The 15394-nt window shown below is 42.7% G+C and overlaps 1 protein-coding gene across 2 annotated transcripts in view; it reads left to right on the plus strand.

Moving 5' to 3' along the window:
• Positions 1–15394, plus strand: part of LOC138520101 (maestro heat-like repeat-containing protein family member 1) — a 758658-nt gene that overhangs the window by 414461 nt on the left and 328803 nt on the right. For both annotated transcript variants that reach the window (XM_069632611.1, XM_069632612.1), the window contains exon 13: positions 289–362. In XM_069632611.1, the coding sequence (XP_069488712.1) occupies positions 289–362 (74 nt within the window). The remainder of the gene's footprint in view (positions 1–288; positions 363–15394) is intronic.

Raw genomic sequence — 15394 nt, forward strand, 5'->3', positions numbered from 1 at the left:
TATCCTGTTCACCTCCTCCCTTTGAGCTTTCTAAAGCGTTCAGAGACCTTTTGGGTAATGCGAGAGCTGTATAAAAGTTAAATAATGAAACTTAAAGGCATTAACCACATAGGCAGCAAATTGTCAGCTGTTCAAGTCAGTTGGGAGGTGTAACTTTCATTTGATTTGAGTTCATGCTGGTGATAAGCACACCTCCTTCACATCACTCAACAGGAATAAAGCGAAAATGGGATTTGGAAGAATTTTCTATCAATCATCTTAAACGAAACCTGTTTCTATTTTTTGCAGTTGTTGACATAGAAAAGCACAAGTATCGCATCATGAACGCTGTGGTGATCACCATGAATACACAAAGCACCAAGGTAAAAAAAAAAGGCGAAATCTATGTCTGTTGCGAGCATTTCTGTTCTGCAAGAAGCAATGAGGTCCAGGCTTGGGCCTTGCTAACAATGACTTTGACTTTTGAACTGTGCCTCACCTGAATTGCCACCATTCTTAAAATACAGGCATGAATTACTAAGTGACCTTCTTCAATAACACCTTTGTGCTGGCGTTTCGGCCAAGCATATTGACCCCTGATTATGTATCACTTAATGTCAGGGTGTGTTGGAGTTAAGCGACAACAATATAAACAGATATGGAGCAATAAACACATGGAGAACAAGCGGAATACGTTTGTTCTTCTTTATTTCTGCAATGTAACTAACTAACGTTTTGGCGGTAACACCGCCTACCTCTGCGAGCATCTACGCTCAACACAGACAGAGGACAGGGTCCTTAACGTTCTCTAGACATAGAGATGGGACACTACAGGGTGGTGCATCATATCATTGGATTTGGGTGCATTTAAAGGGAGTGATTATAGAATCCGTCCTGCTTTAATTTCGATTTGCTTTGCACAAACACTCTTGGCTCCAATCGGATGTGTGGGGGGAGTTGCTTTATTTAAAGGAATTTCTACTGAAGCTTAATAGCTAATATGACTAATAGATGATCTGACAACCACAGTCCCCTTTACTCACATTTTTCAAAAGTGAAAGCCAGGTGTATTTGTGTGTACTACTCATTTGAAGGTGAATAATACGATTATTATCTTGCAAGTGAATATATACTTCTCCAGACTTACTTCATCATTGCCTAGAGTGTCTGTAGGCTTCTCAATTATTTGTATTTAGTAAGTAATGTATTCTCATTCCTCACCGACTTGTCAAGTCCTGGTTTGGGTGCCTGCTTCAAATCTCAGCAAGCTTTAGTGGGGACAGGCAAGCATCCAAGGTAACATTTACACGTTCGAACTGTCTATGTTGTGTGCGTGTAACGCAGCCAGAGTCAGAGGGTCAATTTTGTGACAGAAATACCTCAGAGGAGGTATTTCCAAAACACTGCTGAATAACAGCATTCACACTGGACCATGGGTGACATAGTGGTATGTGGTATTTCTGGAAATACCACTTCCTGTACTCCTTCCCCATGTGCAATAAGAAACTCAGAACGACTACCCTCTCTATTGTCCCTCATTGAAGGCCTGTCAGTAAACCACGTGTATCTACGGATTCATTCAGTAGATAAATCAACTTTTTTCAAAGAAACAGCTTTTCTTGTTATCAAACTATGCAATTTTATTAAATATACCTTTTTTATAAAAACGCATATAAAAAACATGTGATCACTTGTGTCATTTACATAAATCATAAAAAAACACAGCCCATTTGATTCTGTACTACATACAGGTGGGTTGTCACGTACACCAAACATTTTTGACTTTTTTACAACCATTTTTTAGAGCAATTTTTTAGAAACACTTCTTTTGAAGAAATCTGTTTAGGGGTACAAACAATTGACCTTTAAGGATATCACTACCTCTTTAGTTCAATTAGCGTGAGAGGGATAAGGATAATATTAAATTTTTCTAACCTCCCTGTGCTTTCTAATCTATTATATTCTGTTGGTCAAATAGAATTCAATTGTGGCAAGCAGTATCTTAATGTTGCAATTAGAGATATGAAAACAACAAAATGAATTCTTCCTTTCAAGTCGACATATGTTTCGGCCATTATAACACATACTGCACAATCTCAAGTGCTGTCAGTCAAATTATTGTTTTGGGCCATCTTCAGGACAAACATTTATTTTCTGAGAATTCAATTCCACCCTCAGTAGGTGCGTCTTCAATTTCAGTCTCTAACTACAAATAATAACATTTTATTTACTTATATTGACATAATTAAAAACACTACAACAGTTTCTTTGAGCTGATGCCTGATATATCAATAAATTTACCATCATGCTTACTGACCTGGTATTCAAACTACTAATTTAGGGACGTTGAGAAATTCGGATATGGACCCCAATGTAGTCAGGGTCTATACTTCAGGTGCACCTGGCTACCTAAAATATGTATAATGGATCTCTGTATCATTTTTGTTCACGTTGCTTATTTCATGGAACATGTATTATAATTAATAATTAATTTTCACCTTGCACCACGGTTCTGTAGGATGTTTATTCAGTTAAACCGTCTAAAAGATTCATGTATGACGAATGCAGATATCTGTAAGTCTTCCTTTTTTTTTCGAAATTTTGCTCTTGCCCCGTTAAGTCAAGCAATGATCTGTACATATATATATATATATATATATATATATATTACATGGACGAATCCTCACCAAACTTTGCAAAAAGTATATGGCCCACTCTGAATATTTTTGCAAAGTTTGGTGAGGATTCGTCCGGGGGGGCAAAGTTATAGGGGGGTCCCAAAACTTTTTTTTTTCCCATAGACTGAATGGGAAAAAACTTTGCGCACGGCAACAGGCCAAACCGCTGGACGGATTTACACCAAATTTGCGGCAGGAGCGGGGGCTTGGTCCCGAAAGCGTGCTTTTGCAAATTTGGTGTAAATCTGTCCAGTAGTTTTTTTATAAAATGACCAAAACGTGAGGCAAAAAAAATTATTGATATCTGTGTTCGCTTCGCGGATGGACTTCCCTGTTCACTCCGCGGACAGCACCCCGATTGGCCCATGGCCTTGCGTCATGTCCGCGGACATGCGATGTGTTCGCTGATTGGACGGTGAGGGGCGAGGAGTGCGTCAGATTTTCTGTGGCGCCCGCCATCTTGTATTCGCCGTCGACACGTACAGCGCGGTGAAACGTGGATAAAAAATTGTATTTAGTGCCGTGTGTTGGTGTGTAAGTGTTTGGGGAGGGTGGGGGAGTATGAGATAGGGTCAATGTTTTGTTTTTTTATGTGCTAGACGTTTTTGTTGCGTTTGATTTGTCCGCGGAGAACACGGTTGTTCTGACATTTTGTAAATAAACTAAATGGTGGGGTGTTTAGAGTACGGAGTATGTGTCATTTTTGTTCGCAAGGAAGGTAAAAATGAGCTATGAACACTCGCGGTGTACTTAATTGTTCGTAATACACAAACTGGGGGTGTCCTCAGGACGCTGTCCGTATTGTAATCTGTCTAGTTGAATGTGTTCTAAGAACACTCGCGGTGTCCCGAAATGGTTGCAATTACACAAAATGGGGGTGTTCTGAGAACATTGTTTGTATTGTTCGTTGTCAGGGTGAAAGTGTTTTAAGACCACTCCTTTTGTCCGCTAATAGTACAATTTCCTATGGGCGTCAACCGACTTTTTGTCCACTAAAGAAACAATAAATCCGGCTGGTGTGCGCCGACATTATGTGATAATCCTATGACTGGTGCTATTGACCTGGCTGACTTGCTTTTGCGACATTAAATCATATCTCCCACCCCTAAGCCTGATATTATCAAAGCATTCATATTCCCCGCCTCTCTCCGTGACGTTACAGGGTGCGTCATCAAACGCGCCCAGTCATCTCCAGTCCTACGCGACTTTACACAGAACCCGGAAGACAACACACATTATGTCACAACACAGCGTGCCACAATTCGGAACATGAAACTGTGATTTAAAAGCAAACGGCAAGATTGTAAATTTTGTAAAGTACATTTATTTGACATGAAATGTTTAGAGAATATTCAGTAATTTGCATTTGTCTTTGTTGTCGATCCGCAAAAGTTCATGTTGAGGCACGCAATGTTCCTTTGCGGTACAGAGGGTGTTAGATCAGCTTACAACTCAGTGCGCCACAATTCGGAATATGAAACTGTGGTTTAAAAGTAAACAGCAGGATTGTACATTTGGTAAAGTACATTTATTTCACATTAAATGTTTAGTGAATATTCAGCCATTTGCTATTGTCTCTGCTGTCGATCAGCAAAAGTTTATTTTGAGCCACGCATTGTTCCTTTGCGGTAGATAGGCTGTTGGTTTATGATAAAAGCAGTAAATGGTCGCTATGATAATCGGAAGGTTGCTCCAACAACGAGCCATTAGACCACCCTATTAGTTGGTATGTTGTTTGTAGCCGCTAGTACTGCGTAAGGGCATATTGGTCCTTGGCGATTGTCCCATAAAATGGTGAGGGTCATGAAGTTGCATATTTGGACCTGCACCTGGCAGTTGAAGACTCCATCCGCTGGAGTCTGTAAATCGTGACATAGGCAAAATGGGGCCACATACCTGTTTTAAAAAACATAAATTAGTCTCACCAGCCGATCTTCATTAAAAATCATCATTTTATTTATTAGGGCGTGAAAATATTTGCTATCGAAGATAGTGCAACGGAGTATGTTAATAATAAAATAATAATATTTTCCCATTCATATAGCGCTAAGAACCGTGAGGTATCTAAGCAGTGATTATTATTAACCACGGTGTGTGGTGCTCATTTATCGACCACGGAAGGATGAAAGGCTGAGTTTGGCCTTGCCGGGATTCGAAATTGCGTTAGAAAGCTGTACACGGATGTCAAAGCGAGCGTTGTACTTGCTGTGCCACTTGACAGGCTACAGTGAAGTGGCACAGCGAGTAGAGCGCTTGACCGCCTATAGACCGGTTAAATTATTTCTATTAACCCACCCTGTGTCGTCTGCCTTTTTCAGAGGCCTCTAAACGACAGGGGATCAATTCGGCAGCGATAGTGCGCGGTAGAAGACATTATGCCACTTTCAACGAACAAGTTCAACTTGAGCGGTCTTTAATGCTACGCTATTGTAATTATATTTGGTATAAAATAATCTAAAGGGTTACTTACAGTACAATTGCAATTTCCATTGTCTACGAGTAGTGCAGTCCCAAAATACGACTCCGCGTGTGCGAACGATCTTTCGCATAGTGATATAATATATAAAAGTGGTTTTGTTTCAGAAATTTCATCCTTTTCTTCTCTTACGTTTTAGCAACACTCCTTCAAGAGAAGTCTTTCATCACAATCTCTGTCTGTCAAGCTCAAAACACAATACAACCTTATAGTCCGCTTCGTGAGCCTCTCCGGGGCCCGAGAAAAAAATGGAAGCAGCTGACCTTCACTGTGAACGAGCATAAATTCTTACTTTGCAACATTCTGTGTAAAGCCATCTATGAGAAGTTGGGTTTTGCACGCCATGTTTGTATATTGTTTGCGTGATATTAAAAAAAGTTTGTTTAAGGGACCTTATGGTTCTAAGTACAGCGAAAGACCCCTGAAAATCGCAAGTTATGGTGAGCTATGAAAAATAACTTGCGCTACCACCGTGCACTGCTAAGACTAACACCCAGGACATCAAAGATGACATCGCAAATGTCATTGATGAAATCACTGATGACATCACATGTGTATGTACTTTTCATGGAATTTGTGTACTAGGGATTTTTATTATAATGTTGCGAAAAAAGTGTCAAGGATATTGCATAAATATCATACCGTTATTAGAGCTTTGAACGATGCATTGATATAAATAGCATTGTATCATGGGATTCTATCTAGTATACTGAGCTACTAATGGAGAAACATAGCATTGTGTGCAGAGTACAAGATGAAAGTATAATATTTGTAATGTTAATATGTTGAATAATGAAATGATAATTGTCCTGAAATGTTCGAAAATTCACAAAATGGGGGTGTTCTGAGGACGTTATTCGTATTGTGTGATTGCTTAGCTGTATGCAATGAGGGAATGGCACAGAGAGTAAAGTGGACGCCGTCCGTGGACACCGCGGCTATTCGTGGACAGGGCGTGCTACATCCAGGTTTTTCCAGGAAATCCAACATGGAAAGAAGACTGTACGGATCAGCCAATCAGATTTCGAGGTTGTGGATTTGTGTTGAAAGAATTCTCTTTGTACACAAATGTAGTGAAGATGGCAGAAGTGGAGAAAGTCAGGGTGTTGGTGCTCGGAGATATGTTTGTGCATGGTTTACAGCAGTACGCTGAATGCAGGCATGTTGCAAAGAACTTTGATGTGAAAGGAGTGGAGGTGGTGTGGAGCACTGTGCCTGATTGCAATGTACAGGGAATTGTACAAGTTTGTGAGGATATGGCCACGATGAACAGTCTGCATGTGGTAGTTTTGCACTATGGTGCTTTCCATTTGGGCAACGTCAGTGCCCCTACTTTGTTGGCTGATTTGGAACGCTTGGTTCAAGCCGTAATGAAGATCCTTCCAAATGCAAAAGTAATTTTTTCTGGATTACTACCTAGGGCAATATGGGACAATAGTTCAGTTTTTTGTCCTCAGCAAAACATTGCTATGTGTGTCATCAACCGAGGCATGTGTGCCTTCATGCTTAGAGCTGGTATGTTCTTCTGTAACAATGAGAATATTGATGCCAGTAATGCTGTTAATTTTAAAGCAGATGGCATTTCTTTATCTTTTATGGGAAATGCCTTTCTATTTTGGAATGTAAGGGTTGCTTTGGAGAAGGTTATGTGAAGATTTTAGGAGTAAAGTAAGAAAAAAAAACAAGAAAAAAAATACAAAATAACAGGTGTCTGTCAAGCATCTGTAAAAAAACAAAAAAAAACGGCTCTTTCAGAGCCAACTTCAAAGGGGAAATGGGGCACACTATTTAAATTTACATTCACCACGCTAAAGATTTTCAGTATGTCCGCGGACATGGCGGTAGTCCGCGGACATGAAAATCACTACGCGGGGGTTAGTATGTTCTATGTTACATGTATATGAAGTCAGGGCTATTATGGTTAAGTTGTGCTACTAAAAACCTATGAAATTCAGTGAAAAAACTTTGTTAAAGGGACGTTATGGTTAAGTTGCGCTACTAAAAACCTATGAAATTCAGTAAAAAAACTTTCTTAAAGGGACGTTATGGTTAAGTTGCGCTACTAAAAACCTATGAAATTCAGTGAAAAAACTTTGTTAAACGGACTTTATGGTTCAAAGTAAAACCGAAAAACCCCTGAAATTCGGCAGTTATGGTAACATAAGCAACCATAACTGGCGCCACCGTGCACTGCTAACACTAACACCCAGGACATCAAAGATGACATCACAAATGTCATTGATGACATCACTGATGACATCACATGGCTGGCTCTCCCTTTTTATCCTTTACTGACATATCGAAGCCACATAGTTTTCTTCAGTAACAGTCAGGAAGTAAAAATTGAAAAGGTACTATATTTGTAGACTTAGGGTCAAGTCACATCATATGAAACATATACATAGTGGAAGACACAGGCTTGAAAGAGAGCAATCCTTTCTGTGCATGAAGATAATCATTAGGGTTATCAGCACTTTCTCATAGTTTTATTTTTATTACTCTACCTTCCCTGTATATGCTCATATTTGTATACATTATACTCCTTTCCTTTAGGTGCAGTCACATCATGTGATACACATACATATGGTAAGTAGCAGCTTTGAAACAGAGCAATAGTTTCTCTGCATAAAGACAATCAGTTAGGTTGTGAACTCTTTCTGCTACTATTTCTGCTTTTTTGTTTACTTCACTGTCCCTGTATATACTCATATTTGTATGTGTTGTTGTCTCTTTATGTTTTGTCTGTAATAATTATGTATTAAGTGGGATTTATTATCTACTTATTACATGTTTCACAGTACGCAAAACTCTAATAAGAAAGCAGTTATCATTTCAGTTTTCAACATGGCAAGATTATGAATATGGCACCTTCATCATGTATGCTGCACACACTGCCTATGTTTTTGCATGAGTAGCTTAGTATACTGGATAGAACTTCATAATAGAATGCTATTTATATCAATGCATTGCTTAATGCACTAATTAGCTCATGATATTTATCCCAATGATCCTTGACAGTTTTTGGTCAGCATTATAAGAATCCCTTGTACAGAGTGTTTATGAAAAGTAAATGCACATGTGATGTCATCAGTGATGTCATCAATGACATTTGTGATGTCATCTTTGATGTCCTGGGTGTTAGTGTTAGCAGTGCACGGTGGCACGAGTTATGGTTGCTTATGTTACCATAACTGCCGAATTTCAGGGGCTTTTTGGTTTTACTTTGAACCATAACGTCCCTTTAACAACGTTTTTTCACTGAATTTCATAGGTTTTTAGTAGCTCAACTTAACCATAACGTCCCTTTAACAAAGTTTTTTTACTGAATTTCATAGGTTTTTAGTAGCGCAACTTAACCATAACGTCCCTTTAACAAAGTTTTTTTACTGAATATATATATATATATATATATATATATATATATATATATGTTCAGTAGAAAACGTTGTTAAAAGGACGTTATGGTTACAAGTAAAATCGAAAACCCCCTGAAATTCGCCAGTTATGGTAATCTAAGCAACCATAACTGGCGCCACCACCGTGCACTGCTAAGACTAACACCCAGGACATCAAAGATGACATCACAAATATCATTGATGACATCACTGATGACATCACATGTGCATTTACTGTTCATACAAAGGGTTGTGAGTGTAATGTTGGCAAAAAAGTATCAGGGATTATCGGGAGATGTGTAATAAACTACATACTTCATCACACAATGTAGCCTTCTAAAGAACATTCCATTGCAGTGTTCTTTCTAGTACAGGAACCTAGTCATACAGAAATGTAGGTATTGGCTGCAGCATACACCACAGAGATGCTATATTTGTAATTTTCCAAAGTTATATGATAAAACGGTGAATGCTTCTGTATCAGACTTTTCCGTACTGTGAAACATGTACTAAGTAGCTAATAATGCATCACGTACTACATATTTCTACTAATACACACAAAACATAAATAGACTAAAATGCATACAAATATGGGGCTTATATATGGAGAGTAAAGTAAGCAAACAAGAGGCAGTACCATTAGCAACTGTGTATAAACTACATGATTAGCAATATCCATAAATGTAATACCTTTAGAAAGTCAATTTTCTGACTGTCAGTAAATAAACCCACCTAGCCTAGATATGGCAGTGAACAAAAAAGAAGGGGCTAGACATGTGATGTCATCAGTGATGTCATCAATGATATTTGTGATGTCATCTATCTGTCGCCTTTTTGAGGAACTGGACCTTGACATCCTCGGTCTCACTGAGACATGGTTCACACTCCTACCTGGCGGTTACAAGATTCTCTCTTTGCCTAAGCCCAACCGTGCGGGGGGGGTGTGGCCCTCATCTTCACTGAGTGGATTCCTGCCACTGTCACTCCTACGCAGACCTACTCCTTCTTTGAAAGCCTTGTCTGCCGACTCTCTCTCCTAGCCATTCCCTTACCGTGGCTACTATGTATCGGCCACCTGGTCAAATTTCCTCCTTCCTCTCTGAGTGGGTTGACCTCTCCTCCTCACTCCTGTCCTCAACCACTCAACTCCTCTTTCTTGGAGAGTTCAACATCCACCTTGATGCCTCCTGTCCTCCCTCTGGACTCTTTCGCGACCTCTGCAACTCTCTCTCACTCTCCATTCTCCCGTCTGGGCCGACCCATTCTGCAGGGCACACTCTTGATGCTCTGATCTCTTCTGACCTTCCCCTCTCTGTCCCTCTCTCCACTCCTCTCTCCTGGAGTGATCACTTTCTCCTATCCTCCCACCTCACCTTCCCTACCCCACAGGCAAAGCCACCCTCATCACTGCCACCCACCTTCGCGGTCATCTGACCCATGAAGCGCGTGTCAGTTGAGGCTTTTGCTACCACCTTCTTGCCCCCCGTACCCCTTCGGCTGATTCCCACCCTGACACAGCCCTCTCCACTCTCCACTCTGCTATATCTGATACTCTTGATATCCTTGCCCCTGTCATGAGAATCCGCCTGAAGCCTAAAGCCAAATGTAACTCCTGGTATGACTCGGATCTCGTCACCCTTAAACGAAACTGCAGGGTGGCAGAGAGAAAATGGCGTGCCTCATGTTCATCCTCTGATAAACTGGCCTGCCGCCTGCTCCAAAGGCAATACCGGCTCTCAGTTCTCACCAAGAAGCGAGCCCTTATCCAAGCCCGTATCTCTGTGGCATCTAACAATTCGGCAAAACTCTTTAAAATCTGCAAGGAGCTGGCCAACCCTGCTACAGTTTCTACCTCTCCTGTCCCCTCCCAGAACCTCTGCACGGCACTGGCCTCTCACTTCATTTCAAAAACTCAGGACATCCTGTCCTCACTCTCCTCTTATCACCTCAACTCCTCTATTCCCTGCTCTTCCTCTGGCCCTTCTGAAGCCACCCCTCCTCCCTCCTTCTCTACCTTTCCCCTTTTTTATGCTGACAAGGTTTCGAGACAAGTCCGATCTATGAAAGTCTCGTCAAAACAGGTCCACCCCTGTTCCTCCAAAACTATCAAGGACCACATCGACTCCTTGGCTCCTGCCCTGGCTGACTTCTGCAATCACTCCTTCACCTCTGGAGTCTTCCTATCCCCCCTCAAGCACTCCCTTATGCACCCCTTTCTTAAGAAACCCTCTTCCTACCCCTCCTGCCCAGCTAACTATCGCCCAATCTCTATCACTGCCTTCCTGGGCAAGCTCCTGGAGAAACTGGCCATCTCCCAGCTTAATCTCCATGCTGAATCGGTTGGTAGTCTTCATGACCATCAGTCCGGCTTCAGAGCTGCCAGAAGCACAAAAACTGCTCTCCTGAACATCCGTGAGGACCTGCTCTCAAACCTTGACTCTAACACCCCTTGTGTTCTCATTTTGCTCGATCTCTCTTCTGCCTTTGACACTGTCAACCACACCATCCTGCTCAACCATCTCCGTGATAACCCGGGTATCACTGGTGTATGGGAGTGAGGGGTCCTCAGGCCCCCTCGCGTCATACGCTCCTCATTACAAGGCTTGGACCGCGTGCCTCCGGTAGTGGGATTGCCCCTTGCCCTTATGTAAAGTTAACCACGGTTGACTGCTGCATAGATGGGACTACTGAGCAAGACACGGGGCATCCATCTTTTGTGCCCCCTTTCGACTCCATCTTTGGTAAACAGGCCTCACTGCGATAGTACAGCAATGCTCAGCGCGCCTTTCCACTGCAGCAGCCAAGGACAGAGACACACACACAAGGCGCGCAGGCAGCTGGCTGCCCCCCACCCTTGCACTCCCGCTGCGAAGGAAAGCTCTGCGCTTCCATTCTCACGCTGAAGCCAGAGAAAGTTGCAACAATTAATATGCTACAGTTTTCTTCCTCTGAGATCACTGTTCATCTGAGAAACGGTATGTGAACCAAGATGAGCTAAGCACTTTCTACTCGATTTGTCCTCATAAACGTGCAAGCCATCCACCCCCATTAGAACAATTTATTGCTATCCTGACCCTGCACCCCCTGTAAGGTATTTCTTTCAAGTGCCAGACCCTCGCCTGTGCTGCGAAACCCACCCAACATACCCACTACTAACCTTAAGCATTTTTATTATTATATATGCTTTTACTTGCACTAATGAGTTTGAAACCTAGAAAGAGATGCGAAACATAGCCTGATTCTTTTACATGCACAATAAAGGTCAAGGCCTTCAATTAAAGCCACAAATGACCCAATTGTACTGACAATAATCATTGTGTGTAACTAATGTAGAAATGTGACAAGTAGCATAAAATGTTTTAAATAATTTGTCATTTAGTATGTTACAATACTAGCTTAGGTAGTGACCACGGTGACCGGACCCTGACCTGCATGGAGCACAAGATGTTTAACGTCCGTCAGCTACTCAGCCAACCAGGAGCAAGAGATGCTACCCAAACCTACAGCACCACACCGTCTGGCCAATCGGGTCCATTTTAGTATTTTTTGTTAGAGTTACTTTAACTAATATAAATGTTGGCACTAATGTAAATGTGAGAGAGTTTTTTGGGTTATTTCCTAGCTGGAGAAATAAACCATGCTTTGAACTCTTGCGGCCGGGTCTCAGTGCCTCTTTCCCCGACAAGGGGTTTTGTCTGCTATTTTATTTTTTCTCTCACACGTAGTAAGACGGGGAAAGGCACCTACGTTTTTGGTGACCCCCGCAACGTGATTTAGAGAGGTGCCTTGAGGCCTGCGCCGCCCGGCAGCGAGATCCAGGGCGCCCCCCAGCAGAACCATCGCCTCTGCGGTTGACCAGACTGTGCACAACAAGAAGAAAGGGTCAAGGGTTCCCGGTTGACGAATACCCAATCGGAAAAAGCTGCTCGCCAAGGCAGGCCATGGCTTGGTTGGGGGACGGACCTAAGCGAGGTCCGGCCGTGAGCAGCGACCCTCGGAGTACCTGATTGAACACGTGGAGTCCCGGTTGCAAAGACCCCAAAGGAAGGTAAGGGGAAAATACGGGAAGGGGGGCATTAGCAACAAAGGGAAGGTAGCCAAGAATAGGGTCTGCGTGAGTGACGGTGAGGCTTTTCTGATCTATCCTTTATATGGACATTAGGTGTTGTAAGAAGTGAGAAGAAGAGAAGTGGTATCCTAGCCCGTAGGGGGTAGAAGGCGGCGCCGCGTAGCATTTGTCCTGAACAAGTGCAGAATAGAGATAAAGAGAAAAATAGTAGGGGTCTCATGTAGGCTCGGAGTAGTTTTTAGAATATTCTTTTTCCGTGGAAGTAAGAAATCTTGAGACATAATAAAGGTGAAAGAGGTGGGGAGTGAATGCGAAATAGTAGGTAGTATAGGGAAGAAGAAAAACAGGGACAGTAACGGGAATAGGGAAAGAACAAACGCGCGCAGGCAGTGGATGTGTATGTTGCATGATTATACATTTGTTGGTCTGCTTTTATGTATATGTCTTGTTGAACACACTAAAGTATTTTAATAAAAGTAATTTGTGATTGATATAAGGTAAAGCAGAAGAAATAAACTGTGAGGGGTGATCAGGTAACACCTCTCAGAAGGCTAATGTGACATATGGTAATTGTGAGCATTGATAAAAAACGTATTATTTCCACATATTGTAACTGACATACCAAGTTAGAGGTGGGAAGAGATTCAAAAGGTACTGGAATATACAAGAAAGGAAAAGAAACATTGCCATGGGGGAGTAACACCACTGGCACATATTTGTCAGCACCTTCCACTTTATAGCGACAGGATACAGAAGTATCATGATCAGTGGATCACTGAGATAAAGGGAGACGGGGTCACACCAATTTGGCCAGAAGGAGGATCATTTGACAAAAGAGTGTTGGACCTAGTATCAACACATTTGCTAGCGCGATACAAAGGGAAACAGTTACAGAACCGGAGAGAAGTGTTAGATTTATGGCGAATGTTTGAGGAAGTTTCCCCCATGGCAGAGTTAGGTACAAGCCGAATGACAGAAAAGCAGAAAAACCCTGAAGAAGTAGATAGGACACCAAAAGGGGAATGCTCAACAACTACAACCGAAAACAAAGTAACAAAAATCTATCCCTTAATGACTAGGCCGGCGGTAGGGTTTAGTGAACCCCTGTATATACCACCCACCGCCACTGCCCAGAGCGGGGCAACAGCCCTGAACCTCCACCATATGACAAAGGAGGCCTGTATGGCCCCACGAGTGCACCTCCTGTGGATATAGCACGTTTAACAGATGATTTTAACCGTCAGCTAGCACACACACAAATGGAAATAACACGGTTAAGAGCTTTATGTGACAAAGGGCAAATGCTGCCAGGGGGAGGGGAGGTACCCCCGCTGTCACTGGCAGATCTTACACCCCAGCAAGCAATGCAACCCCAGCAGCCTCGGTATCAGGGCAGTCTATAGTATCACAAGGGACGTCATCGCAGCAGAGGCAAGAAGAAGAGTGGCAGTCAGGACAGTTCGTGTTCCAATTGAATAACAAGCCAGTGAGAATTATACGCCCAGATACACCAGAGAGTCAACAAAGTGGAGACCAGGGTGAGAGACAAGAAAGTGAACCCAAGGAAAACTAGGAAGATAATAACGAGTTAGAGTCAGAAATAGAAGAAATATGGGACGATTTAGATGAATACGAAGAGGCAGCTGCCGCAGAGGGTTCCCCACTGCCAAACCACCATTACCCAGACACACTATCGCCACCATTATGGCAAGGTAGATTAAGACAACGAACAGGGAGGATAGGAAACATATTGGTAAGTAAAACAAAGAAAGGGAAGACGAGCAGAACGGGAAAGAAACAAAAACTACAAATGCCACTGATACATAAAGGAGCAGGTAGGCCAAATTACATTCCGTGGGCCCAAATGGACAAAACCAACCTGTTAAAACTCCTCCCCCTACTGACGGGAGGGGCAGGTAAGTGGATACATATATTTGAGAAGAACACGGCAGGCGTACTGTTAGCTATAGGTGATGTAAAAAGTCTATTAGTTTCAGCAATCGGGGACCAAGCAGACACAATCTGGGAAAGGGCAGGGTTCCCGGGAGTAACGATGAGCTGTGACCGACACGATGGATCACCATTTAACAATGTTCGAGCACAAGTGTGGGATGCATTGCGGCGTGCATTTCCAGATGTTCCAGATTTACATGCAATGATGCAGTGCACGATGGATGAGAACGATGATCCTGCGCTATTCATTTTGCGAGTGCAAGACTTATGGAGAAGCAAAACTGGTACAGCATGGAATCAATCAACAGCTTTATTCTATTTTATCATTAAAAAGGGGTTGCCAAAAGAGGTGCAGAAGGCCTTGGACAAAATAGCTGGGATCGAAGCCCAAGTGTGGCCTGAAATTCAGAGCATAATTGTACACCACTGGAGGAGGATCAAAGAGAAGGAAAAGGAGGTCACGCAAAAGAGGCTGGCTGACGAAGCAAAATTAGTACAGAGGAAATTAGTGAAGGTCGCCGCCATTACTGCCAGTACAACAGCAGACAGAGGAAACGAAGGAGAGGAAATCGCGGGAGGAAGGCTCGTTGGGATAGCAGCACAGTGGGTTGGAGAAGATCAGGGACAGTGGAACGGAGAGGAACAGCCATGCCAAGGATCGCAGTGGCAGAACAGGCCGGCCCAAGGAAGAGGTGGGTACCGCGGGCAAAGGGGAGGATACAGAGGAATGGGAAACAGAGGGTATGGTGGGCAAGGACCAAGGGGAGGACAACAGGGGTCGTGTTGGAATTGTGGAAGATGGGGACATCATTGACGAGATTGTAGAATGCGACCATCAGGGTAT

This window comes from Ambystoma mexicanum, chromosome 13 (genome assembly GCF_040938575.1).
Source record: "Ambystoma mexicanum isolate Mex_15411 chromosome 13, UKY_AmexF1_1, whole genome shotgun sequence".
Taxonomy (NCBI): domain Eukaryota; kingdom Metazoa; phylum Chordata; class Amphibia; order Caudata; family Ambystomatidae; genus Ambystoma; species Ambystoma mexicanum.